This window comes from Aquila chrysaetos, chromosome 24 (assembly GCF_900496995.4).
Source record: "Aquila chrysaetos chrysaetos chromosome 24, bAquChr1.4, whole genome shotgun sequence".
NCBI lineage: Eukaryota > Metazoa > Chordata > Aves > Accipitriformes > Accipitridae > Aquila > Aquila chrysaetos.
Window position 1 is genome coordinate 395912 of NC_044027.1, and position 26558 is coordinate 422469.

At 44.1% G+C, this 26558-nt stretch overlaps 1 protein-coding gene across 2 annotated transcripts in view; it reads left to right on the top strand.

Moving 5' to 3' along the window:
- Nucleotides 1-23815, top strand: part of SYT6 (synaptotagmin 6) — a 40065-nt gene extending 16250 nt beyond the window's left edge. The window contains exons 3-8 of one of the 2 annotated variants that reach the window (XM_030000883.2): nt 5312-5648; nt 7546-8104; nt 13837-13957; nt 15518-15689; nt 16343-16472; nt 22223-23815. In XM_030000883.2, coding sequence (XP_029856743.1) covers nt 5312-5648; nt 7546-8104; nt 13837-13957; nt 15518-15689; nt 16343-16472; nt 22223-22294 — 1391 coding nt within the window. In that variant the 3' untranslated portion in view covers nt 22295-23815. Of the gene's footprint in view, nt 1-5311; nt 5649-7545; nt 8105-13836; nt 13958-15517; nt 15690-16342; nt 16494-22222 lie in introns of both variants that reach the window. The other variant, XM_030000882.2, reaches the window with a different exon arrangement.
- The last annotated feature ends 2743 nt before the right edge of the window (nt 23816-26558 follow it).

The window sequence follows — 26558 nt, forward strand, 5'->3', positions numbered from 1 at the left end:
TGTCCCCATTGTCGTGCTGGTCTTGCCACTGCTCCTGATGGCTCTGGGAGCACGGTGCTACCCTGCTGTCCTTTACCATGGGAGAGGGACAGTCGTGGGCTGCACAGCTCCTAAACATCACCCAGCCAGCTTCTCACTGCCCTCATCCTTGTTTTCTTCGCAGATACATAACTGCTCCTTCTGCAAGAAAACCAAAGTGCACTGTGGTTTTTGTAACAAGTTGGTCTAAGCTGTTTATGCTGTCTGTGAAGAATTTGATTCATTATTTTTCCCTTAAGCCAGGCTGCAGGGGTGGGAGATCAGCATCTCTGTTGACTCAATTTTGATGTTTCACGGTACCACCTCCTGCATAAGTGGTGATAAATGATCATTTATCATTAGCCTCTCAGGTATGGCTTGCTTTCTCCTGTTCACTGAAGGAAAGCATAGCAAAGACCATGATCCATGGGCCTTCCCATGGATGTGCTCGTGTCTGTCCTGGCGGCAAGTGGCTTTCTGGTTTAGAAAGCTCTGTTTCTCTCTCCATCAGCTGCTCTCATGGGGAATCTGTGACACAACTTATCAAAAGCTCATTCCTGGCTGAGAGGAGCCTTTCCCCAGTTCTCCTGGTGTGGAAATGCTTTTGGTGAACGTCTCTGCTTTGCAGCAAAGGACCAGGACTGCTGGTGCTGGCTGACTTCTGGGACATTGCTGTGGAATGTAATAGTGCATTGTGTCTGTAGGGACTGGGACAAAGTCTCAGTTCTCCAAGGAGTTCAGGTGCACATGAAAACGTAGCGGGGGGGTGTCACAAATGCACTATTGCTCTTTTGCTTTACAATACCATGCTAAACCTCTGCCTCAAAAAGACCTTCATAAGTGAGGCAGACCATCCCTAAAGGAGCTGTCTCTGTTCCACCAGGTGAATAACAGCTTGGTGACTTATCCTAAGCATATCAGCTCATGCAGGTAAATGTTCATGTCCATGTCCATGTCTTTCCTGCTGCTTGTTCTCCTCTCCCTCCTTGTTAGTCATGTGAGAGCTTCATCATTGCTGCTCTATAGCCAAAAGCAGTTTCCAGCTGAGGGTTCCTCTGGGAAGCAGGTCTTGCTCCCCCAGGGGAGTGAGACTGGAAAATAGCTGTGTTAATTTGTATTTTTCACCTCCTCCTTTTAAGCTTTATCTTTTCAATTACAAGTTGCAATAAAATCCATTTTCCAACATGGCAATTTCTCCCGTGTCTCTCAAGGGAGCTGGGCTAGGGTGAGGTACCAGCACTGAGTTAGATAAGACCAGGGTTAGGAATGGCTGAAGCTGCTCTGCACTTCTAGGGCCCTACTTACTTGATAACAAAGCGACAAATAACTCACTGTTATTTTTTAGAGGAGAATAGAATAGAAGCATAGTTCTTGTGTTTTTCCTCAGATGGGATGTTTCTCAGAGCGACAACATGCCTCTGTCCCTTGCCAAGGACGGTGATGCCGTGAGCGGTTGGGGGGCTCCAGCGAGCTGGCTGCGGCACAGGAAACATTCGGTAAAGCAGAAGCTGAACTATTCCTGTGCTGGTCTGCGTTAGAGCCCTTCCTTACTGCTAGATGCAGACACATGCTTCTTTACCCTCCACTCAGGAAGCCTTGGCTCCAAACGTTGCACAGGGTGGGATAATATAAACAAATGAGCCAATCTTTCCCCTGGGCTGAGGTGTCCTTTTGGTCTGTTCTGTCTTTGGAGAAGTCTTTGGGGGAACAGGCCTTACCTCCATCCATGCCAGGAATATCCAAGCAACCTCTGGCCCTGGGGCATTTTCTGTTAGATGAGGAATTACCTTGTTTTTACAGTTTTGTGTAAGTTAAAGGACATTTAAAGCATAACATTTTGAATACTAGGTATTTTTTTAAAAGTAACTGGTATTTTCAAATTCATAAGAGAAAGATCATTAAATCAATTAAGGTCAACTCTGTCCAACTGATATTTAAGTTTAATAAGTCACGAAAAAGTCTTAGGGAATTCAATGTCATCTTCAGACAAACCAATATTCTTCCCAGGCAGATGCTTTAAAAATGTCTGTAAAATCCTGATCCCTTCTACTTGTGTTTTATGTGAGCTGTCAGAGGAAAGAGTAGGAGGTCATGCATAAAAGTATCTGTGAATCCTGTCAAATACATTATGAATGCCAGCTCAGCAAGAAGTGACATGAACTAAGTTCTTTCTCAAGCTGGCAACAGGTTTTCAGAAGGGATAACTGATTATTTCTGATGTTTTTCCATTAATGAGTCTAGTGTGCAAGCAGAGTCATGCATGCTGTATAACTTCTTGGAATGGACAGAAGTATCTTAACTGAAACTTTTCTGTCATGTAACAACTCCCAGCAGTGATAGATTCTGCGTTGCAACTATTTCCTTTGTAACAACATAGACATATTTGCAAGAAGTCCAGGTTCGTAAGTTTTCTTATGAAACTATTTGACACTGAGTTTCCTGGGCACAATTCCAAGACATAAAGTATAGGAAAGTGGTACCTCTGAGCTTTCTGCTTTGGTGAGAATACATTTAGCCAAATCTCTAAGGAAGCTCCACCGCTTACTTGTACAATCCTATTTATTATTGAATAAGACGGGACCTATTTATTCACCCCAGTAGTGATCTGTATTTCCACCTTGGAGCTACAGCAGAAAATAAATGGTGCGGTCTGACCTGTATGGGGAGCTGGTGAGGGAGAGGAAAAGTTGCAAAAATTTCTGGATGGCATTTATTCTTTCCATCTGCACCTGCTGGCAGGTTCCAGCCCTTCATTTCGAGTCAAAGCAGCTGTGGGCAGTCAGAAGTTTTGCCTCAAGCTGTTAGTGGATTTGCTAAGCTACGTAATTTTGTGGAAAACCAATGCATCTCCTCTGGGATATGAGAAACAACAGATGGTTTCCCAGGTGTTCAGCAGAACTGCCTTGTTCCAGTGTAGAGGTCGCATTTTGTGTCTGATGCTACCTTGAGACTTCACTTATAAGAACTGATGCAAAAATCCTAAATATATAGTAGCTGTTGTATTCTCGGATAGCATGTTAACAAAGTTTGATGATATAAATGGGTTCCTGAACACTTTGCTGTTATAGTTCATCAATGGTGGTTGGTTTTTTTCTTTTGTTTAGTTTTTAAAATAATTTTTAAATTCAGCTATTTTGTCAAGATAAAATTTAGTCTTTCCTCATATTTCATAGATTCTCTCAGCCTTAAACATTAAATGTCTTATTACAGCTGTACAAAACTAAACTATGTGAGCAAAGGAACCAGAAGGTCTTCTTATGGCTTCTATTTAAGGTAAAGCATATATCAGGGATCACGTTTATAGTAGCTATGATGAAGCACAGATGTGAGTTTCCCAGTTTATGTCCTAAGAGCTAAACTGCCTGGTAAGGACAGAGTTTGTGGGAGATGATTGTTTTAAATGCAGTTTTTGAGTGAGTCTAGAATTTCTTAGAGCTCATGGAGGTGAGAAGGTGTTTGCCTTAAGTACATTTACACATGATCCAGAGAGGTTCTGTCAGCTCACATGGACAAAACTGAAATACTCACATCTGCAGCCGTCAACCTTGGCCTTAACCAGTTGGGACGAAAGGACCGCTCTGTGCCGCTCTGCCCAGGGAGGCTGTGCAGACCCAGCAGAGGAGGACCAGAGCCAGGTCCCTTCCTTGGGGTGCTGCTGCCGACGGCCGTGTCCCGCTGCGTGGTGCGAGCTGTCGGCCACTGCAGCAGGGCCGCCATCCCACGCCTCCCACCCGGCACGGGCTCCACTCCGGGGAAGCAGGGGGCTCAGCCCAGGTTTGGGAACCAGCCCCGTGCTGCAGGAGAAGAGCAGCCGTGTCCTGCTGAGCCTCTTCCACACATGATGCGCTTGCTTTCTAGCAGCTACACCCGGTCCTGCCTCCTGTCAAGTTAATTTTACGAGAGGCTTGTTATACTTGCTAAGAGTCATTTTAGTTGTGACTACTTACACAACTCAGAAATACACAGGGCACCGGCCCTGTTCCACAGGTCTCAGGCAGCGAATTAAGTAGCTGCTGTCTGTTTCATTCAAGTAGCTGCTGTTGTGGCGATGCAAAACATTTATGGTCCAAGCATACACATAAGTAGAGGCAAGTAAGAGGTGATGGTTATTCTGTATATACTTTTGGAGCGTTTGATTTTTTTTTGCTTGTCTTTCTGTCCTGTCTTGCACTTAGGTAATTTAAGGAGTATGGCTTTACTGGTCACTACAAATAACACAGCAGGCAGTCAAGTAATTTTCTGTGAACTCATAGCAATCTGTGACTGACTGAATTGTCCATAGTCCTGTCACTGCAGACTTAACTCCAGAGCAAAACCTGTTTTCATCTTCAGGAACTGGTATTCTTTGTGATTTTGAACTCTTGGAATTTTGGCTTGGGTGGGAATCTGGGAATTAATACACTGTAAGAAAAGAACTAAAAATAGCCAATGTTTTCACTTTTTGAGGTGCTGTGAATAATTTCACAGCCTAGATCATCTATCTATCTATCTATCTTCCTTTTTTCCTGATTCTTCAGCCGTAGGTACGGAAACTCTTTCCTCTCCAGAAAAAGATTGAAATGCTGAAATACATAGCATATGAGGTAAAAGTGACTCAGAGAGTCAGAGAACATATACAGCTTCTGTGCTATTCAGAATAAGGAAGAATGTGTAGTACTTGCTGTACAGCCTCCTTCTATGTTTGATTTCACTGCATCAGCAGCTTGTAATTTTTTTTTTTTTTTTTATTGTATTGGTATTTACTTTTTATTCCCGGTGGGCACATCTGGACAAGATGTGAGCATTGATAGTGCAACAACAATCTGCTTTCAGGATCATGGTAGATAGATTTTTTTTAAATATAGTGTCTGAACACCTGTGATATGAAGCAAAAAGGCTGTTTCTGCCAGTACAGCACTGGAGCTTGTTTCTATCATGCAGTTCTGCAAATCTTCTCGCTTTCAGACTCAGCAGTTTGCCAATACCACAAAACAAACCAAGGATGATATTTTATGGCCAGTCTAAGCATCATGGTATAAAACTTCATAGCTGTGGCCATCTGGAGACACCCATTTCTCCCCAGATGTGTCTGGGGCAGGAAGCGGTCCCGAATCTCTCAGGGGATGCTCACCTGGGTTTGACTCTTGCTTGCAGAAGCTGCTAAGAGCTCTCCATTAGTCATGATATAAATCAGTTTGGACCATTTCTTCCCTTCACTTACAGCTTTCTCACCATCCTTCTTTTCTTTCCCTTTCTTTTCTCCTTTCCCATTCCTCCCCTCTCCCTGTTGCTGTTGTCTTCTCTCCCTCTGTAGAGCTCTCCGTCAGCCTCCTTGCAGTGATAGTTATTGTGTGTGGACTGGCCCTGGTGGCAGTTTTTCTGTTTCTCTTTTGGAAGCTGTGCTGGGTTCCCTGGAGGAACAAGGCCATTTCTTCTAACCTGGCCGTCTTGCAGAGCGAGGCAGGCTGCAATAAGGAGAACATGGCAGACAAGCTCAAGGACACGGGTGCCATAAGTTTCCTGGAGGCAGCGGTGAAGATCAGCCACACATCGCCAGACATCCCCGCAGAGGTCCAGATGTCCATGAAAGACCACATAATGCGACGCACACGGATCCAGAGGCAAACAACGGAGCCTGCGTCTTCCACCAGGTGAGCGGGAGGCAGTGCTCTGCAGGGATGCTGCACCTTGGGGCGGCTGGCAGAGCGGGAGAAGTGTTTAATGGAGCCTGAGGTTCGGATACCTTCAGGAAGGCTAAAGAAAGCACTCCCACCTACATGCTGGATTACTTTCCAAAGATTGGTCATTAACCAGTTAATGTGTTAAGACTGGCTTACCGTGGGCCCTTTTAAAAAAGTCAAGGATTCAAGCCCTATTACTGTGACTTGACCTCATTGTGTCAAGCCGTCAGTATACTTTGGCCACTTTAATTTTGCTCCAACATGAGAGGCAGGCTGAAGTTTCAATGATGGTATGCTGTCAGACAGAATTAGACCCTTTTGCTCTCTCTTGTTGTTGTGGCTCCTAGCAGAAACAATTAGATAAGCAGAATTGACATATCGCTCACTGCACAAGCTTAGAACCAGCTGTGCTCAGTGCTTATGCTCAGTGCATGTCTCTGTCTCAGCTAGGGACAGAGATGTCAACATCATACTCAGTAAATCAGGATAAGGCTGTATGAACCTTGGGACATCTTCTCGGCAAGAATACTGAGAAATACGGTACTTTTAGTTGACACAGAAGGCCGTGAAACTGGGACAGGAAAAGGTGATCGCAGGGTCCTGGCTGTGCCCCAGCACTTCTGCTTGCTTTGTTGGCCATGCCCGTGATGTGTACAAGAGTGCAACTGCGAAAACAGACATTGCTCAGAAAATTGGCTGCAGTATTGCAGAATTAATAAGGCACCAATCACAGCCTTCTGTTTGAAGAAGCTGGAGTTAAAATCAACATGGTGTCACCTGCAACTGTTCCACATACATACTCTTTTATTTAACTGCACTGCTTTTTGGATTGCCTCTCTGTCATGCACACACTTATTCTGCTTTTATTACACCTTTCCAATGGAGGAGAAAACAAAAGCTCAGCCTGTCTGAATTAGGACAAAGTGGGACTTGGTTGTATGTGGGAAGGTTTCAAACCCACTTTCTCAAGCGAAAGAGCCCAGCATGAACCACAGGCAGGCAGCCAGACCTGGGGACGCTGGGGAACAATCTCAGCAGTTTGGGATCTCTGACTCACAGCCCAGCCTAGCCCAGGCCAAAATGCCTTTGAGGAACCTGCCAAGGAGAAGTGAGGTGTCTGAGCACCATGTATCACCAAAAGCTAATGCTCTGGCTGTACAAGTTCTTTGTATGGTTAAATAACTCCATATACTGCTCTTGTAAACACCAGATAATCTGAAATAATGCCGTGAGACCACAGAAAGGTTTTATGCTTTGCTTGGGTAAAGCTTTGCTTACATACAGTTTCCCTTGTGCTGAAGGGGAGCTCAAGGCAGGAGACAGCTTCCAGATGAGGCTGTGCATTCCTCCCTGTCAAGAATTATCTATTGGTTTCTCATGAGAGTCTGTTGGAGAAGTTTGGAAGCAGCAATACCCAGAATAAAACCTACCTTCCTGAGCTGGTTGTGGTTCTCTCATTTTAAAAGATTTTTTTTGCCTGAGGGAAACTTAGTGTCAGTATCTTGGAAGTGTAAGGACTGAGGGTGGGAATAGGTCTCCACGCTGGGTTGACTATGGCTTGGTTAAGGAGTTGTTGGGTCTCATATACTTAGCTGTGGGGTGTTACTTGTGTAACAGGTGAAAAAATGCAGCTTGCTGCAAATACTCTGAAAGTTAGGAAATTTGCTGGATCGGTTCCTTTGACCACTGGAGGTGTTCCCTTCAGTGTTCATTTCCATAACATATGTGGTTTCTGTGCACAGGTCAGGAGCACCTATTGCACTCATTCTTCTGCTCTTCTTGCTTTTGTAGCTTTAGTAGTCCAGGGGAGAAAAAGGAGAGAAATCTCCTTGTGAAACCATGCAGCTGTCATGTCTTCCTTCTGCAGGCACATCTCCTTCAAAAGGCACCTTCCTCGGCAAATGCACGTATCCAGTGTGGACTACGGCATGGATCCACCAGCTGTGGCTGAGCAGCCAACCAGCATCGGTCGCATTAAGCCTGAACTCTATAAGCAAAAATCTGTTGACTCTGAGGACCCCAAGAAAGAGGCAGCAAAAACCTGTGGGAAAATTAACTTCGCTCTCAAGTACGACTACGAGAATGAGACACTGACCGTCCGAATTCTCAGGGCTTTTGACTTGCCAGCCAAAGACTTCTGCGGCAGCTCAGATCCCTATGTGAAGATCTACCTCCTGCCTGACAGAAAGCGCAAGTTCCAGACACGGGTCCACAGGAAGACTCTGAATCCCACCTTTGATGAGTCCTTCCACTTCCCTGTGCCCCATGAGGAGCTGGTGAGCAGGAAGCTCCACCTGAGCGTCTTTGACTTTGACAGGTTCTCCAGACACGACATGATAGGAGAAGTTATCTTAGAGAACCTGTTTGAGGCCTCAGACCTTTCCCGGGAGACTTCCATCTGGAAGGACATTCAGTACGCAACAACAGTGAGTATCTGCTTTGGAGGGTCATCCCTGCCCAGGGAGCATTTGCAGTGCGGTGATGCAGCATGGCGGTGGTACCTGTGTGTGTGGAGGACAGGTACCAAGTGTGTGGTGAGCAGCTCCAGGGCAGGATGGGTTGGGAATCTCCAAAAAGGGCTGGACTGCCTAAAGGGGTAAGTCCCGCACAACTGCCAGCTGATGGGTTTATTGCCTCTCTGCAGATGGTACTGTTAGCCCTGGGGACCTACAGCCATCGCACGCAGGGGTGGTGAAGGCTGTTGTACTCAGAAGCCTGTTGGCTTTACCAGAATCCCAGTTTACTGGAATTTCATCCCCTTACTTAGTGACTTGCTGTTATCTCACCCACAGCGAATCTCAGTGATAACAGGTTTGCTAAAAAACAACTGAGGGGTTCAGTATGTTCCTTGTCTGGCCTCCCATTGACAAGTGAAGGGCCTCAGGTTCTGGTTGTCTGCCACGTGCACATGATAACAGTAAGAAATAGCTCTGGAGGGCCACTACCAACCCACCGGAGGTACTGGGCTTTACTGTACTGAGCGTGTTGTCCGATGTGTTGCTGGCAACTCTTCCAGAGCTTGATGTGGGTCTTTTAGTAGTTCTGTTGAATTCCCTTTGAAAGTGAAGCCAAGCATCAGAGAAGGAAATGTCCCAGTCACTTTCAGTGTTGCAAGGAGCTGGCAGGATTAGCCACCTTCTCACATTGATCACTGAGTGCAGAAGCAATGACATTAACCTCTACATAATAGCTGTCTGCTCCTCCACTGTCCTCCCAGGAGGACCTGGCTGGTTCTGAGGGCAAACAAATGATTGAACTGCTTTACATTTGGACACCAAGTCAGTCATCGTCTTTGTCATTTCATGTTGTTATTTCTGAAACTGGAATATGAGATGTCCTCACCCCTGTGGCTGAAAGCATGGGCCCTGTCAAATTTTTCCTAGTGATTGGCATAACCCCGTGACTTGCAAAAATCTGTCCTGCAACTTCCTTCGTAGCTCATCTCATACCTTTGCTCTCCCGCTTTCTGTGTTGGGGAATGAACTGTCAAATAGAAACATTTATTGCATTGTGGTCAGCAGTATCAAAAGATGTTTGCTTTTTAACTCTCTGCAGCTTTTTTCTCAGTACCATGTTCCTCACTAGTTGTAACCCTTGGTCACTACTGTTAGTGCTTGTTCTTTCATTGTAGTGTGTTCATAACTTTCTAAAAGAGCTGTGAGGTCTGACATGCATGTGCAGCACTGCTGTTGCTGCTGTCGTGCCGCAGCTGGGACTTGGTGCGGTAGGGCCTGGGCACTGCGGGGAGCATGGTGTGCGAGCAGCGTGTTAGCCCTGGTGGGTAGCTCTCAGACTAGCAGCTGCCCTGGCAGGGCACCGAGAGCAGCCGTCATGCTTCTGTGGCAGTACAGTTTTTGCCATGCCTGTCTAGGGACGCCGACATCTGTGTGATGCCTGCCAGGTACCCCAGGGCATTGCTGGGAGCAGTGTTGCCTTTTGAGCATCTTGCCTGCAAGCGGGGTGGGAGGGAGGCACAGGATCAACCACAAGGAAAGTCAATAGTATTAGTTAGCAGGGTGTTTACAGCTCTTGGCTTTTACTCCACAAATAGCCGTGTCTGTTATGATTAATGGATGGTTTTGAAAGGAAAAATGCTGGCAAAGAGGCAAGAAGGCATCAGGCACATCTGTTCACCTGGGCAAAAGGTTGCTAGGAGAGGAACAAGGTGCATCACACATGCGGATGCCTCTTGGAGGCATCTACCCGTTTGCATCTTCTTTGCCTCTGAGACTCAGTTTGCTCTCAGTCCTGCCAGGCTGGCTGTGATGTGCCATGGTGTTGAGTCCTGGGGTGAATTCACCTGTGTGGTGGCAGGGAGTTTCCCTTTCCTTGCCTTATGATCAGCATATAAAGAGTGTGGTAAGCCTGAAGAATTTGGGGGGAAAAGACCTGTGGGCAGGAGTGAAACTGGGAAGGGGTAACACTTGGTCTGTCTAGACAAAAAGCACAAAACCCACAAAGCTGCAGGAGAAGGTTATGGAGTTTTTAACATGTGTATGTTCTGTGTTTTGCTGGGATGGTTCTGCAAGAAATAGTGGATGTTTTCCTAGCTAAGTAAACTAATTTAATGGGGAAAAAAATCCCACAAAAACAGGTGGAGAGGCACCAACAGAAGCGTTGTTGAGGGAAAAGCCTCCAAAGAAGGTGTGAGAGGAGCAGAGCCAGCATCATGCCCAAGACGCGTTGTGTAGCAGTCTTGCAGAGCTGCCACAGAAACATCGAGTGCCACATTTGGCTCCATCCCCTCATTCTCTCTGTGCCATTCTTTGGTAATGGGCCAATATTGGTACATCTCAGCCAGTTGTAACACACCCAAGGACATTTCTGTTAATCAAAAATGAGAAGGGTAAATACAGTTTTCATAATACCCAAGGAAAGCTGTGAGTGACTAATAATACATTAGATCAATCATGTGAGTAAGAAGATAGGAACGTACTTAAGCAATGATATAAGCTATTCAAATAGCTAGCACTCAACTATTCAATTAATGATTGTACAGCTCGTGAATCAGTGAAACATTTTTGGTTTCAAGTTTGCAAAGGTTATTGATTCAGAGCTTCCATTATTCCTAAGAGGTACTGATATCAATTTTGGAAATTTCCCAATGTCTATAATCTGCAAGAAAATAATGTACCCACAGGACATGTTTTACTCTCCTGTATTTATGGTTGCATAGAAAAATCTCTTGACCTAATACAATAAGGTCAAAGAACAATTTATGTTAGTTTTATACCCTGAACAGGTCCTCTCAGTGCAAGGAGAAGAATAGAAGGTGAGATGATGCCCAGAGGGTGCTCTCACCATCTCATATAGGGCTGCTTTTTTCTGACATCTGTGTCCAAGGTTTCCTGCCCTTGTCCCTCCCAAACCACACAGACCAAAGAACATGTGAAAGAACAGATCCAGCCCAGTGTGTTGTCTGGATGCCAATTGCTGTTGCACTGTGCAGTAGACATAGTGTCCAGTGCAGCCAGCACACAGTGAGATTCAAGTGCTCATTTCTTTGGGAATAGAGCAACCATTTCAAATCATAATTTCAGAATATTTATTTTAAATTCTTTTCTATTGACAGTAAGGTCTATAGCTAAGACTGGTAGATGCAGTGTCTGTTTGGAGCTGGAGACACTTAAGTGAAAAGGTATAATCCCAGTCCTCAAGCTTAGTTCTGATGCAGTGGCAGTGTTTGCAGCAGGTTCCAGACACTCGTTGCGAAGTGCCTCCTCAGTGCACAGTTATTTATTCAGGCTCTTTGTTATGTAAAGTAATTAATCTTAAAAGAGGAACCATACCTCTAAAAGTAACAAGAAGTGTCATGTTTTAAAAAGCGAATTGTAATTTCCAGCACATGATTTTTGAGTGGTCTTTTTAAGACACTGTAAATGAATGGGGCTCCATAAAATACTGAGCTCCTTGTCCTCTGAAAATTGGCCACACTAGAGTCAGGCAGCAAGAACTGCAGCTCAGCTCAGCTCTCAGGGTGCGGGTGACACCAGAGGTAAAACTCCCAAACGTTTTGGAGTGGTCAGTGGTTTTGTTCATTGCTGCTCTATCTCCAAGACAGCAGCCTGACTCCAGCACACCCATTATATTCAAGGTGCCGTAGCTGAAATGCAGTCAAAAGTTAGAAGCTGCAGGGGCTCTAAAAGCTCTTTCATGTGTGATGAAAATGATCCTGGTACCTTAATAAGGTACCATTAGTAATATCTTGTGAAGCAAGAAATATAGCTCCCAGTAGACATGTCAAGAGGTACTAAAGGTAGAGGAATAATAACTTAGTAAATGTTTCCACATACTTCATTACTGGTCACTGACAATGAGACTGTGACTCGAGACCATTTTGTCACATCGGAAGGAAAGCTGTTTAGGATGCCATTGGTTCATTAAGGTGAGCAAGAGATCAGAGTGGGAACTTTGAGTGAGTGAGAGTATTAAACTCTTATTTACCAACAAATAGCACCTTCTGAGACAACATTTATTTGGATACTTACAGGTCTAGCCATACATTGTTCTGTCCAGAAAACATTTGGCTGCCACTGTTTCTTTTGTACACTCTATGCTTGAGAAGATTTTCAATTTATTTGCTAGTCAAGTGAAGTCTTGTCAAGAATCAACACTTTTATATAATGTTCATTAGTATTCTGCACGTCTAAGTGGAATAAATATCTAATCTTTGCCTTACCAGAGAACGAAAAGGAAATCATTTGGCAAAAATCTGATCCATCAACAAGGTCTATTCTCCTAACACTTAGCAAAGCTTTAAGTGCCTAATGCATATACTTGTCTTTCTAGTTCCATCACTCTACTACTAACAGCTACAATTTCTATTCAGCAGATCATTATATCCCATTGTAATGAATCAAGCACTCTGTTTCCAAAAATAATCGGGTTGTTTGCTCTACAGATGTGGGATCTGTATGTACAAAATAAGATTTTTTTTTTTTTTTTTTAAATCCATTTTTGGAAGGTGTTTGGAAATCTTTCTGCTGACTTCAGATGATAATGCTTTCTAGTTTAAATAATACTTTGGGTTTGTGGAGGTTTTTTCCTGAATTCCCATGAGCAAGGCAATGATGGAAAGGGCCTTTAGGAGGTTTAGTAGATAAGGCTGCATGTACAAGAGGTGCTAAGAGTGATGTGTAAAAGTTATTTTATGGGCCACTAAAAGAGTAAATTTTATTGGCCTCTGTGTAATCCAGAAAATACCAAATGTTTCTGAGTGCCATCTGCTGGTTAATTCACTATTTATATACATACATGTACATGCCTCATACTGCGTTTGTTAGCTCTTTGAAGGCATCTCAAAGGGGTTGGTGGTCCAAATGATAGTAAGCATGTCACAATCTAAAAGCTTAATTGCCACTAAATGGGGCCCTTCGTGGTTCTCTTCTGTTTTAAAGCTATGACCCCCTGGTCTGTAACTACCTAGTAATTCACGCTCAACTTCAGAGAAAATCACTGTGTAACTCAGAGGTCTGCATTCTCTGCCGAAACGTTAGGCACCAACGAAGTCCACAAACCTCTATTACTGAACTGAAGGCACTGGGTGTACTAGAAAGTCACTCCTTGACTTTGTTACAGTGTACAACCAGAGAACATGGCACCGCTGCATGTTAAGGTCTCACCTTTCTGTGATCTCGCTCTGTGTTTGTATTACATCCCTCCATTTGAGGAAATAGATGTGTCACACACTTGGCACTAGAAGATATATACTGTACATTCAAGCAAAACTTGATACTAATATGATAACTAATATGATTTCCTTAATGGCCTTCATGTGGTGTTAGATATCACTTCACTTCTGCATAAGCAATAAAGCAGAAAAAGAGGAGTGCATTAGCTGTAATGTTGCAATAGGAAGCACATACTCCATTACAGCAGTGGAAGATTATCCTTAACTATGATTTGAAGCAGTAACATTTGGACACACATTTTTTTTTCCTGTTCCCAATATTCTTTTTTAGCCAAATAATGTTGGGATACACTGGAAGCACCGCCATATAATAAAGTGTCATTCATTTGAAAAACCACAGAATAGAGAAAAGCCTGTTTCAGTGTGCGCACTGCATGTATCCTGCATGAAATGTTGTGGTGTAGGGTGGAGGCAGCCTAGCTGGTTCTTGCATGTTTCCAATATAACGTGTTCTCTGTTTTATTAAAGGAAAGCGTGGACCTGGGAGAGATCATGTTTTCCCTTTGTTATTTGCCAACTGCAGGTCGCCTCACCTTAACAGTCATTAAATGCAGGAATCTCAAAGCTATGGATATCACTGGTTACTCAGGTAGGTGCTTGATGGCTGAGAAGGACCCCACTGCATCCACACTTCTTCGTCCCTCAAGGTGGCCTCAGTGGAGAGTGGGCATAGGTCTCTTGATACCAAGGATGTATCATCATGGAAACACCTGACAAAGCTTTGTCCATGTTTTAAGTACAAACAAAATTATAAAAGTAGAATTATCTTTTAAACCTATTCCCAAGGGTATGAATCCAGGGAAAGTGATTATATACGTGAATATACTATTCAAGGAGACTGCCAGCAGTTTCCCATCCCCACTGAAGGGTTTGCAGGGTCAAAGCTCTGATCCATCTCTTGAGTTGGACACTGCAGATCTGTTGCAGATACTGACCCTAGCAGTTTTATGTGAGTAGGGCATTTTTGATCAGATAACCCCCTGCAGCCAGAATCAATCATTTCACTCCAAGATTAGGAAAGGATCGTGGGTCACCTGGGATTTACCCAGGTGAATGTGCATTCCTCTGTACGGTGGCCAGTACTCAAATAATAGGATCAAAGTCACCTGAAGACTGTATGCATTCACAGTTTCAGAGAGTTGGCTTGCAAATTCAGCATGCACGAATTCTGGATTTCAACATAAAAAGCAGTTTCTCTTCCCGAGATCAACATCACAGTATTTGAATTTCATTGGTGACTTGTATAAAAGGCAGTAACAATACAGTAAAAGATCTTCACAGAAAATATTTCTACTCAGTTGGAGCTTGATGCTGTATGAAATGTCTGAGAATTGAGACTTCAGATGAAGCCAGCTCAGCGTTTCTGTAATAATACATTGCACATTTACTGTTACTTGAAAATGCCTTGAAATCGCCTGGGCAGCTGTTACAGCAAACAGGAGCTGTTTGTAACTTGAGGGCATTCTGCCATGATCAGCCAGTGGAAAGCATGTGAACCAGAGCTGCCCTAATACCTTTTCTTTCTGCTGCTCTCTGACATTGGGAAAACAGGTTTTAAAATTCCCCTACTCACTGTAACTGTGCTCCATAATTTTAGCAGTTGGATAGTTTTGGTAGCTGTGCAGGAAAGGATCCCTGTAAAATAGCCCCCTCTGCCTGTTTTGATTGTCAAAATGCTGCATTACAGTTTGCTCTGGTACGCAAATTTTGAAAAAGTTACAGTTTTGCTTCAGAGAAAGCACTAGGTTTGCTGTCTGTGGCCGTGCAATTAATGTAAGCTAGAATGCCTGAGTGCCCAGTTGCCATTATCATCTTCTGATGAATATTGGCTCTCGGCTTGAGATGGGGCCTTCTTACACTTGCAAACCCTTATCACAGAAAAAATGATGGAAATGACTGATTTTCCCTCCAAGAAGTCTGTGGTGCTGGTTCTCCAGTGCCTGAACCTCATGTCAGCACTCACACCAGTACGAGAAATGGTGGATTCAACTGGTACACAGACATCCCTTTTTCTAAAAGTAGATTTGAGGAGTGCCTTTGGCTCATGATAACTTACAGCCCATCCTTTGATAATGCTGTTTCTATATTGTGATGGTAACAAAATAAACTTCCATAAACAGAAGGCCTTTTCCTATCTCTTCCTCTCCAGATCCATATGTCAAAGTGTCTTTGCTCTGTGATGGGCGAAGACTGAAAAAGAAGAAAACCACCATAAAGAAAAACACACTTAATCCCACTTACAATGAAGCAATAATCTTTGACATTCCCCCAGAAAACATGGATCAAGTCAGTCTGCTTATCTCCGTCATGGATTATGATCGGTAGGTGGAGGCTCTGAAGAGCGGGAGGGGAAAACACCCCATTGGGTGCAGGTTTTCCTGCTCAATAGCCATTTTCCTTAGTATCAGGGCCTTGATTGCACAGCTCTGGGGCATCAATCTGTCTCTAGTGATTTATTGTTAAAGTGTCATTGATAATTATGTTTATAGAAAATTACCTGCTAGGATAGTTAGTATGGTAAAGCTGGTCCTTTGCTTTATGGCATTCTCCTGAGTAAGTACTGTGTTCTCCTTTGCTATTTGCTTGTCCTGCAAATCATCATCCCATTTTAGAAGGCAAATGGTCTCACTCTCAGCAGCAATTGGTGCATGGATTATCCATTACTGAACTTGTACTTATTCTTGGTGTACACCACTACGTCACGCATCCTTCCAGATTCTGTATCTGGACTGATCTACAGTTCAAATCTTTTAAAAGTTGTTATAATTATTTCTGGTGACAGCAGTGCATCACTGTGCTGGGGGCTGCATGTGCTGACAGTAGCAGACAAGACCTGACTGTCATCATGCAGATATGACAGCCCGTGTTCACTAGCACTGTGCCTTGTGGCACTGTGGTAATTTGATGTCAGAAGTCTTGGTTAGACAGTGTATGGGCAGTCTGAGCGAGATGTTGCTTTTCTGCTGTTCTTCAGAGTGGGTCACAACGAGATTATTGGGGTTTGCCGTGTGGGGGTCAATGCTGAAGGACTGGGCAGAGACCACTGGAATGAGATGCTGGCATACCCACGCAAGCCCATCGCACACTGGCATCCATTAGTGGAGGTAAAGAAGTCTTTCAAAGAGGTGTGTGGCATTATTCTTTCCTTTTAATGCATGCACTGTGCATGAGTGAGCTGGTTCAAGGCTTTCAGAGAGCTTCTACTCTCACCTGGGATTTTCTGACAAGAGCTGAGGGAATTTTCTCACCAGAAATGAACTCTAGAAAACAAGCACCTCTGTATTGTCTTGAAATAGCTCCTTGAGCTTGCAAGCAAGAACAAAAGGGACTGTATTTACAGATGTGACTGTTACTGTATTGGTTTTTTCTTTTTTTTTTTTTTTTTTTTTTAATTAGCGATTGAGAGCAGTAAGGAAAGAGAATGCTGCTCTGATTGCAGAACAAATTGTCCAGGGATATCGCCTATTTCAAGTTTCAATTTTTTCATCCTAAAAGATTTTTCTCTTGACTCATCTTCAAGCCTTTGAGGGAGAATAAATAGAACAAATGTAATTGCTCTAAGCATCTCCAGAGAAAGAGATTCATTTGATGGAGCCCCAGATGATAAAATAGGGCTGAAATGCCTGGGTAGCATTTTGACCATCTCTAGCATTTTTTTCCCCCCTTGCATTCCATTTTCTCATGCTCCTATAGAGCTCTTTTTGGTTTTTGCCTGATTTAGGTCATAAATTCTGGAGGAGAGAGATGTGGAAAATGGCACGCATGCTATTGACACTGCAGGTATGAAAAGAAAGCCAGCATTTGTGGCCAGTGATAGTATAATAAAGGCAATAAAGCCTCCTACTGTATCTGGGGCTAAGGAGGCATTTTCCCTCAAAGCCACAGACGACATAACAAAAAGCATCTTATTTTCCCCTTGAAATTCAGATACTGAGGCCTACTGGAACGCAGATACTAGGCTTGGTGATCATTCACAGTAGTCTGAATTAGGATGCATCAAACCCTATGTTTCTTTGAAATCTGCTCTTTCCTCTAACAAGAGTGCAGTTTGTGCTCCATGCTCTCTATCCCAGCTCATATTCATCAGGCTGGTTTCTGAAATTCGGACGTGCCCATCCCAGAGGCAGGTCTGCTTCTTCTGTAGGTTTCTTTCTTTCTCCAGGCATTTGTAAGCAGCAACCATGTGAGGTGATGCCAGCCGCCCGAGCAGAGCTCAGCAATGGTTTTCATTACTGCTGCGTCCCTTGGTGGGCATTTCTGTATCGTAGGTGAAACGTGGCCGTAGGGCCCTGTCCAGAGCAAGGGTTTATCAGAGGAATATCCTTGCTTCCTGGACCCAGGTCAATTACACCCAGTGGGAAAACCTGGCAATTAATATTTTAGTTTAAGTCACAGTGGTAATACATATACCAGATAATGGAAATCTGAAAATTCACACTCGCGTGTAAGAGGTATTTTATGATCTCATATTGCACCACTGTAAATCAGGAGTAACCACCCAGGTCAGCTGTGAAGAACTGGTGTAAATCAAAACAGTATTAAACTGATGTGCAATTTGTGTATAATGGTAGTATTGCCTTCAGGTGGTGAGCAGTAAGTACCAGGCGTTCATTAGCCTTTCCATGCTACAATACTGGCATCGTGCACGTGAGCCATAGCTGTTTGGGCAGGCAACATATGCCACCTCACGCTGCCACAGAGAGCTGGGGATCAGTGACTGCTGAGTTTCAGCATAAATGCTTAGCGATCTATCATTTGATCAGTTAGCTCAATGTCTGTATCATCCGTAGCACCTCACAGCATGATACCAGCTGCCATGTCCGACCCAGGGGCAGGAATTCCTTCTCCAGTTTGTAATTTACATGACTTTACTACGCTATTTCTCAGATGCAGGTGGGAGTTTGAAAGAAAGACTCCTGTAAAGTTTTTGATAATCTCCTATTGATTAAAAAAAAAAGACATAATTATTGTGACAAAACTCAGAGAAACAAAGGGAGGCATGTAAGATGACTCACCTGCTAAAATACACTTTGAAAACCACTGCTGAGCCCCCAAGACTTTGGAAAAAAACCCGAGTGAATCATTTCACCCCCTAGTGCACAGGTCAGGAGCTCTGCTTAAAAGAAAAGAAAAAAAAGCCTCTGATCATCTGTTCCGGTATTTCTGCCACAAGCTGGTGCACATAGCCAGCAAATAAATGGTCCCTGTATTTATTTGTCCTTTTAAGTTTTAGGACTGCTGTCTGCAAATCCCTAGTGCAACTTAAAAAACCACCCAAACAGCAGAGGCACAGGCTCCTGGAGAGAAATTAATGGGAAATGGTATTTGTTGGTCACAAGTAATTGCATCATCTTTTCCATATGTGCTTGTGCATTTTTTTAAAAGCAGCTTGGGCTTTGTATCCTGTATCATCAGCTCCAGGTCCCCATGCACATTGAGGCTGTCCCGGGCTCTGTCGGTCCAGGACCCGTGGGCTGCCAGCTCCCCGGTCCATCTGCCCTTGAATGCAGGTGCTGGGGGAGAAGCTGCTGACCCCCCCACCCCTTTTCCACCCTTGTATCTTTGTGGGGGTGAGCTCAGGCTGTGCTGGCATCCCCAGTGGTCATCTTCATCTTCACCTTCACCTTCAAGAGCGTTGGCAGCTGGGCACCAGCAAATGGAGCATTTGCTTTCCAGGTGATCCTCACGCTCTTCTGTTTGCTCTAGTGATTAGTAACAGCCTCCACTCTGCTTCAGTGTCTTTCCTGGTTGAGTGCTTGATCTTAAACTGAAAGCAAGAAAATTAGGATTGAATTGTCTTTTGAATGTATAAATTGAGCGGTGGATGACTGGAGCTGTTAACCTGGGAGCACAGAGCTGCTCCGTGCCTGCTGCCATCGCCCCCGTGCCGCTCTGCAGCTGGATGTCCTGGCCCCCTCCGCTCACCACGCAGCTCAGGACTGCAGATGGGTGAAGAAAAGGGTGGGGAATCTGGAATTTCCTTCTACACACGTACTGCCCTGCCTGGTATGCTTGAAAAAACTCTGGCCAAAAAAATGGGCTTATGCCATATTTTGAGTACAGCTTAGAATCACAAGTTCTGGTGAAGTTACCAGGAAAACCATCACCAGACGTGTGTCGCACCAGGAGGAAGGACTGGCCCCGGCCCCTCGCTCCCTGCCACAGCAGTGTGGGATGGACGGACGGACGGACAGCTGGATGCTGCTGCCCTTGGGGTACTGGCCTCCTCCTCCGTTGTGGGTATGGTTCCTTACCCGTCCAACACGAGGACCCTGGGAAGCATCAGGTGTGTTCCACCAGCCGCCGTGCTGTGCTAACACAGCCCAAAAACCTAATTTCTGGGTTGGCAGCGAGACTCGAGCCCTTTCTCCACGAGCCAGTGTTGCTCGCTCTTCTCTTTTGCTGCTGGAGCCTTTAGGGAAACTTGCTTCTGTTACACTTCATGTCTTTGGTTGCTCCATATTTATCAACGGTGAGTAGCAAACTGTAACGACTGCACTTCTTTTATGACCATCATCATTAAAAAGAGAAAATGTGCAAATGAATCATTAATTACAGGCTTCTAAGTACTGTCCTCCTCATACCGCCATTTAGAAGGAGAGTTTGTGAGCAGAAGGTGAGAATCCCACTTGCTGTTGCATTTTGAAGTTATGCTGACAATAAACTCTTGTCCTCAGCACAAACCTGTTCCCATTTTTCAGCCCTGAGGTCCTGCTGGCACCTGTTGCCATGGCCTCGGCCTCCTAGGTGTGCTTCAGCCATCCCACCCATTGTCATTTCTTCTGCATTTCTCAATACATCCATCAGCCATGTTAACTGACGTGTCTATAAAAGGAAATATAAAATTACCGTGCGTCTTTCCAGACTTTGAAGGGGGCTTCTGAAAATTGGAAATTTCTCTGTTATCTATGAAAGACAAACTCTGTCTGATATTGTAGAGTAGTATCATCAGTGCAATGCAAAATGAGTCTTTGATGTTGCCAAGTACCTCTGACATTCAGCATGGGAAGCATTTATTTGTTTAAAACATTTCTCCAGATAAAAACTGGTAACTCTGCTGAGACCTAAGTCATGCCCATAATGAAGAACAACCATTTATCTTTAAAGATATGCAAACCCAGCCTCTTCCAGACTCTTGGGCATATTTGACTTTCATTGAACTGTTCCTAGTTTCTGACTATTAATTACACAATGGATGGTTCACCTTTTTGGATTAAAGGAAGGAAAAATATCTGCAGGTACCTCATGGCACACCGGTTACTTGAACCTACTCTTGGAAGAGTTTTCATCACATTTTTGGGGTAGCAAACATTGTCACTGTAACTGCAGGCAGAACAATGCAAGGAACGTTGAGGACTCTGCCAAAAGCCCATTTCTATTGTAATTTCTGCTTACCTGCTGTTTTATTGGTAATTCTCCTGGGAGGCTGTATCCATGTTTTCAATTCCTCAGGGATTTTAGCAAATACATTTGACATGAGAAACATAGAAGAAACTGTTTTCTTACCTGAAGGTAGCCTGTTTGGAAGGAGAAGCTTTCCAGCTTCTTCATTCATCAATTTCTCACTCAGCCCTGATTAAATATAGTCTGTATAATGCAAACCTGTGTGCGGTGAGTTACTTTACACTGACTGGTCGCTTTGGGAAGGAAATTGGCCAAATTCTTGACCCTATCTCTGCCCCTACATTGTAACCATCAAAACGCACACTTGTGAAGCGAATTATAAAACCAGCCTCTGCCAGCTGGCTGCAAATGAATGTGAACGTGCTCTGTGTGGTGCATGGGCAGACCTGACCCCGAAGGGGCCAGCGCTGATGAGCAGCCATCCTGTGGACAGCAGACCCGGTGGCATGTCACAGACGGTCACCGAGGGGGACCTGCAGGGCGATGCACCCCGGGAGCCGGCAGGAAGCACGGCCGCCCCAGCCCCAGCCCCGTTGTTATTGCTGACACTGACAGCATCTGCGAACGGCTGTCTGGCTTGTGCAGCCTTCCTGTGAGCGCCGTGCAGCTGTCCTGTTCTCCCATTTTCAGTTGCGTTTCATTTGAAATGCCTTTGCCAAGGCGAGGGTGAAGTTCGATTTACCAAATGAGTTTTCACCCATGGAAGTGAAATTCATACACGCTAGAGCATTAATATTAGCCAGCAAAGTGGTTTTGCTTATGTAGGAGCAGAAGGAATTGATCCATGGGGAGAACAAAGCAGTGGAAATACTATGCCTCCTGTTGTCTCTGGGAGATGTCTATCATTTGTCATTTGAATTTAATAAAACAAGATGGTAAGATGGGCAAGTACTCAAAAGCTTCAGGAGTAATAGTTTTGAATTATAATAATAGCCCCCAAGGCAGAGGAGTAATAATTTATGATCCTGTAAGTATGACAAAAACATATTTGCTACATCTACTGACTCTCTGATCTGATTTTCACTTTGAGAAATGTCTCCGGCACTGTGGACATAGCTTCTGTGGAGTAAAATTACCAGACTGGAAAGACTCAACTAATTTTGCCATTAAGCAGTATTTCTAAAACAAAAATGCAACAGCACTAAACCAGGGAACAACAGAAAGCGAAACTGAGTGCAAACTTTGTCTTCATAGCACACACAGATACTGTTTATTTTTCCTTTTTTGTGAGCAGTCCTCACGCTTGTGAATCGATTTACAAAGCAATAAAGTAAATTGTTCAGTAATTCTTCCTGAGTGGTTAAACACAGGCATGCAGTAATTTGAAACATGCTGTAGAGCAGATGAGAATACTGCAGAACAGGAGACAGGCAACAAGGTAAAGGGGTGGGAAGAAGTTCAAATAATCTCTCCCGTTTGCTTAGACTTGCTTTCTTTTTTCTCCCACCAGTGGCAAGGCCGGGCAGCGAGCTTTGACAGCCAGGGTTCCTGTCCCTCACCTAAACCACCACCCACACCATGATACAGAACACGGCGAGTAAAATGGGACTACACCAAGTTATTTTTGCACTTGGCCTACAGTCTCAGTAATTTGTTGCTGAGTGGCAGTGGCAGCAGCGAGACTTTCCAGTCTAGTTGTTCCTGTGTAAGTAAAGGCAGAAACCCGTTTTGTGGTCAAATATGTCTTTGTCTAATATGTCTCCCAAGGTGATGTTTTTTTTGTGGCTTTTACTGTATGGATCTGTTTCCAGAGGAAGAAGGTGGACTGAGACATGAGCTGGAAGTTTGGTCTGTAAAATAACATGTAAAATAGTTTTTAGTGTCCACGAAGACTGGAAAAGTGCAAAGATGCTCTGAGAGTCTACAGACAGCACAGGTGGCAAGGAGAGGGGACATCTGGACCGGCCCTGCTGCACTGCCTGTGCCCGCTTGGAAGAGCAGCAGTGAAAGGCGTGAGAGACTTCTGACTCGCGAGCAGGTCTTTACTCTTGTGGTCAGCCCAAATCCAGCGGCGTGTTCACAGGTTTCCTGTTCATGTAGAGGTGTTCATGAGCTGTTAGAAGTTTGTGCAGTGTGTATCCTAAAATCCTTCTGTCATATATAAAAAATGCTGTTGATTCCTCAGGGGGGGAAACCTTTTTTTTTTTTCCCCTGTATTTGAAGTCTCCCTAGAGCTACTTGCATGAACAGTTTCTTAAGACCCCTTCATAGCTGCCACTCATTCTCCCCATACATCACAACGTTATCTGGAGTGGAGTGCAGAGAACTGCATTGCCACAGGTGGGGTTCCACACATAAAGGGGGGAAGATGTTACAGAAATTGGTGAACGTCCTTGCATGAACATTAGATCTTTATTTCTTATATCATCCTAATATTAAAGGGTGAACAAAAGGGTAAAGGGAAATGCAGAAACACAACCAATACTCAAAAAAGCTTCCAAATCTTTTTCTTGAACTATCAGCACTTCCTTAATGAAAAAAGTTTCTAAGGCCCAAACCCCGGAGGAAGACCAAGTTTTGAAAAAATGAAACTTTGCTGGTTTCTTGGCTGCAGAAGCCAAAAATGAAGTTATAACATCCCAAATACTAGCTTTGCAAATGCAGCTAAATCAGCTCATCTTTATCAGACAGCTGCGGATATGGGACATTTTCTTATTGTGGATTTTTCTCTGAGTTAATAAGTACATTAGTGCTGTTTGTTCTACTGTAATTAAATTAACTAAATGCAAATATTTTGGTTTCGAGTTAAAACAAAATTTGCTAGCAAGGCAGCCATTTCTCCTCACATCAGGTTAGCAGAACTGTATACATCAGCCACAATCTTCAGGTCAGTTGCCATTTTCCTAAATGTCACACCATGAGTCTTCACTGAACATCATGACTAGCAGAGAAGGATATTTGTTTGCATTGTTTTTCTGGTTAAGATGAATCCTTTGTTCAGTGAAGGACAAATACATAATTTCTCATCACACCTTGTGTCTTAATTCTTTTTATGTGCCACATGCTATAGAAGCAGAAACTCAATAAAATTATTTTATTTGTATGTCTTGCCTTGTCTGGTGAAATACTTCTTCTTGTGAAAGCAGTAATTGTGTTTTATGTGATTTTAGATGGTTACAGTAATCACAGCAGATGCTATAAAATGTGATAATAACAGACCCTCACGTGGTATGAGGCACTGCAAGGGCAGACTGTGTGATTTGAAGCAGACACTCCTTAGGCCATAAACTCTGCAGTTCTTGGTTGTCCTGGGACAATCAACGCACATCCCCTGGGGAATTGCTGAGCACTAGTCACAGAAGAAAAAATAATATTTCAAGCACTTACAGTTCATTGAAACAAAAAGGTGGTAAAACTGAATTAGCTTTCCAGCATAAAGAGTACTGTAGACTTCTACCAAGGGACACCGCTGAGGGCGCCGCTTTCCGAAATAACCCATCCTATCTGGGAGTGTTCCAGGTCTTATGATGGGAAAGAGTTTCTAACCATTCAAAATAATTGACTTACAGTGGTGGATGGTTCAAGAACTGACCACAAGCCCCCTGAACCTTGACCTGAGCTGAACCGAGCCTCTGCTGTTTAATGTCACGAATTGGAAGTGCCTCTCGCTGGTTTGCAGATCAAAGCACCTGTAACGCAAGACGTACCCAGCAGAAGCCACAGCAGTCCCAGCTGGATGCAAGGCTGGCACTTGACAATCTTTAATTGCACCAACCCACTCCAATCCTTTTCTTTAATCCTGGCTTCTTGGCTTTTGGTGTTCTCTGTATAATCTCTTGTCTTTTACCCATTCTTCTTGTTATCTAGGATTTAATCAAAACATACGTGGGGTTTGACACAAAGCTTCTATTTTTAATCCTTGCTTCACACAGATAATCAATTTCTACTCAATACTGGCTGTCACTTGCATTACTGGAAAACTGGATCTTACGCTAGTGAATAACACCCACGCCTAGATAGCACAAACCCCTACACTTATATTTTAAATGCTGAGATTTTGCCACGTCCCTTGGTGAGGGGATAATCAAACCATTGTGTGTTTGTCATCGCCTCAGCGCAGCCACTCGGGAAGATTGGTCACACTAATGGAAACGAGATACACTGTACAAGTGCAAATATTTCCCTTTCATCTAGAGAGGGATTATAACTCTGAAAACTAGCTAAGCCAGGCACAAGTGCCATCCCAGGATTAGTTAAGTTGCTCCTCACTTTCCGTGCTACTCTTACCTATAATAGTAACTCACAGGGCAGTTTAAATTATTAACAAGCAAAATAAGGAGGACCACCACAGGGCCATGTCCCTTGGAAGAGTTTGCCATCATGGGACTTGGGCTCCTTTGAAAGTCACTGCAAGGCAAATTTCCCTCGCCAGGGGAGGATGCCTGCTGCCGTTGGTCCTGCTCAGAACCAGGTGGCTGCTCAAGGGCCTGATGTGCTGTGCCAGGCTGATGGCAGCGTGCCAGGGAGAGTGGTGCCAGGCGGCCAGAGGCACTTCCTGATGCACGGATGCTGGGCATGCAGGCTGGAGGAGGAGATGCTCACAAAACAAGTACTGGCTACTGGTCACTTTGCAAAGTCTGCAAGCAGCCACAAATGAATAGTCTATTTTATTTTGAGTACTGCAAGCAAAATAAACACTCACGAGCATTCCCAGAGCTTCCTTTTTTTTTTTTCTCCCTTTCTTTTTAGTTTTAGTCTCACAGTGTCCAATTTCATAGAACAACAACTGACTGCAGGAACAGTAAGAGACACTGAATTGAGGGCTGCCACTTAAGGACTGCTAGTTTAATGATGGGGACACAGGGAGGAGTGAATCCCCACGGGTCCTTTGCACTGCTCATTACAAGGGGTCAGAGGGCTGAGGTACTGTCCCAGCCAAGTGCTCTCCCACTGAATTGAGGATAAAATAACTTGGTATATGAGAAAAAAGTGAAAAACACCCAATGGAAAGTGAGTTTCAGCCATGGTGAAGCTCTGCTCTTCAAGCTGTGCAGGAGGCTGGGCTTCCAAGCTGATTGCATTATTGTGTGATTTTTTTTTTCATACATGAACAATGCATGGTTTGGCAAAGAGAAGAATCTTGTCATAACAATTTATATTTATTCTCCAAAAATGGCCTTTAATTTCTAATTATAGAATGCTACTCACACATAGGCAATCACAAAAAAAAAGCCAGTGAGGAAGAAAACTACTGTGGTTTTATAGGGTTTTAAGAAATAAATAAACATGCTCTGTAACTTTCTTAGAGGAGGAAAAAAAAAATTAAACTCAATACTGATGCTGAATGTGTGTGTGTGTGTGTCACAGCTGCCATACTAAGGTTGGCTATGTGTCTGCCCCTTCTACAGTTGTGGATCAGATTCTATAGGAAGATTTTGTACAAATTTGAACAAGACTTACAAACTCCACAAGGATGCCAGGAGCCAGAGGGAGGGGCTGACAGACTGGGGTATTTGGACTCTGGATCACAAATCACTTAACTCCATGCAGCCTCACTGAAGCCATTAGGATGCTGGAACCAGCAGACAGGGCAGGCGCAGGGACACATGGGATATTCAGTATTCCTGGATCACTCGGTGGTTGCCTCCAACGGTGACAGCATCGGCCGCCCCAAAGGGTGACTCAGCGGCGACAGACACAGGTTTCTGGACACGTGGGCGACTTGAGCTGACCTGTGCCCACTGTGGGCTCAGCGGAAACTCTCTAGCAGGATCAGCTTTGTGTGCTTTATTTTAAACTTTATTCTATTTCTTTCAAAACCTTTTATTTACACGTAATTCTTGAGT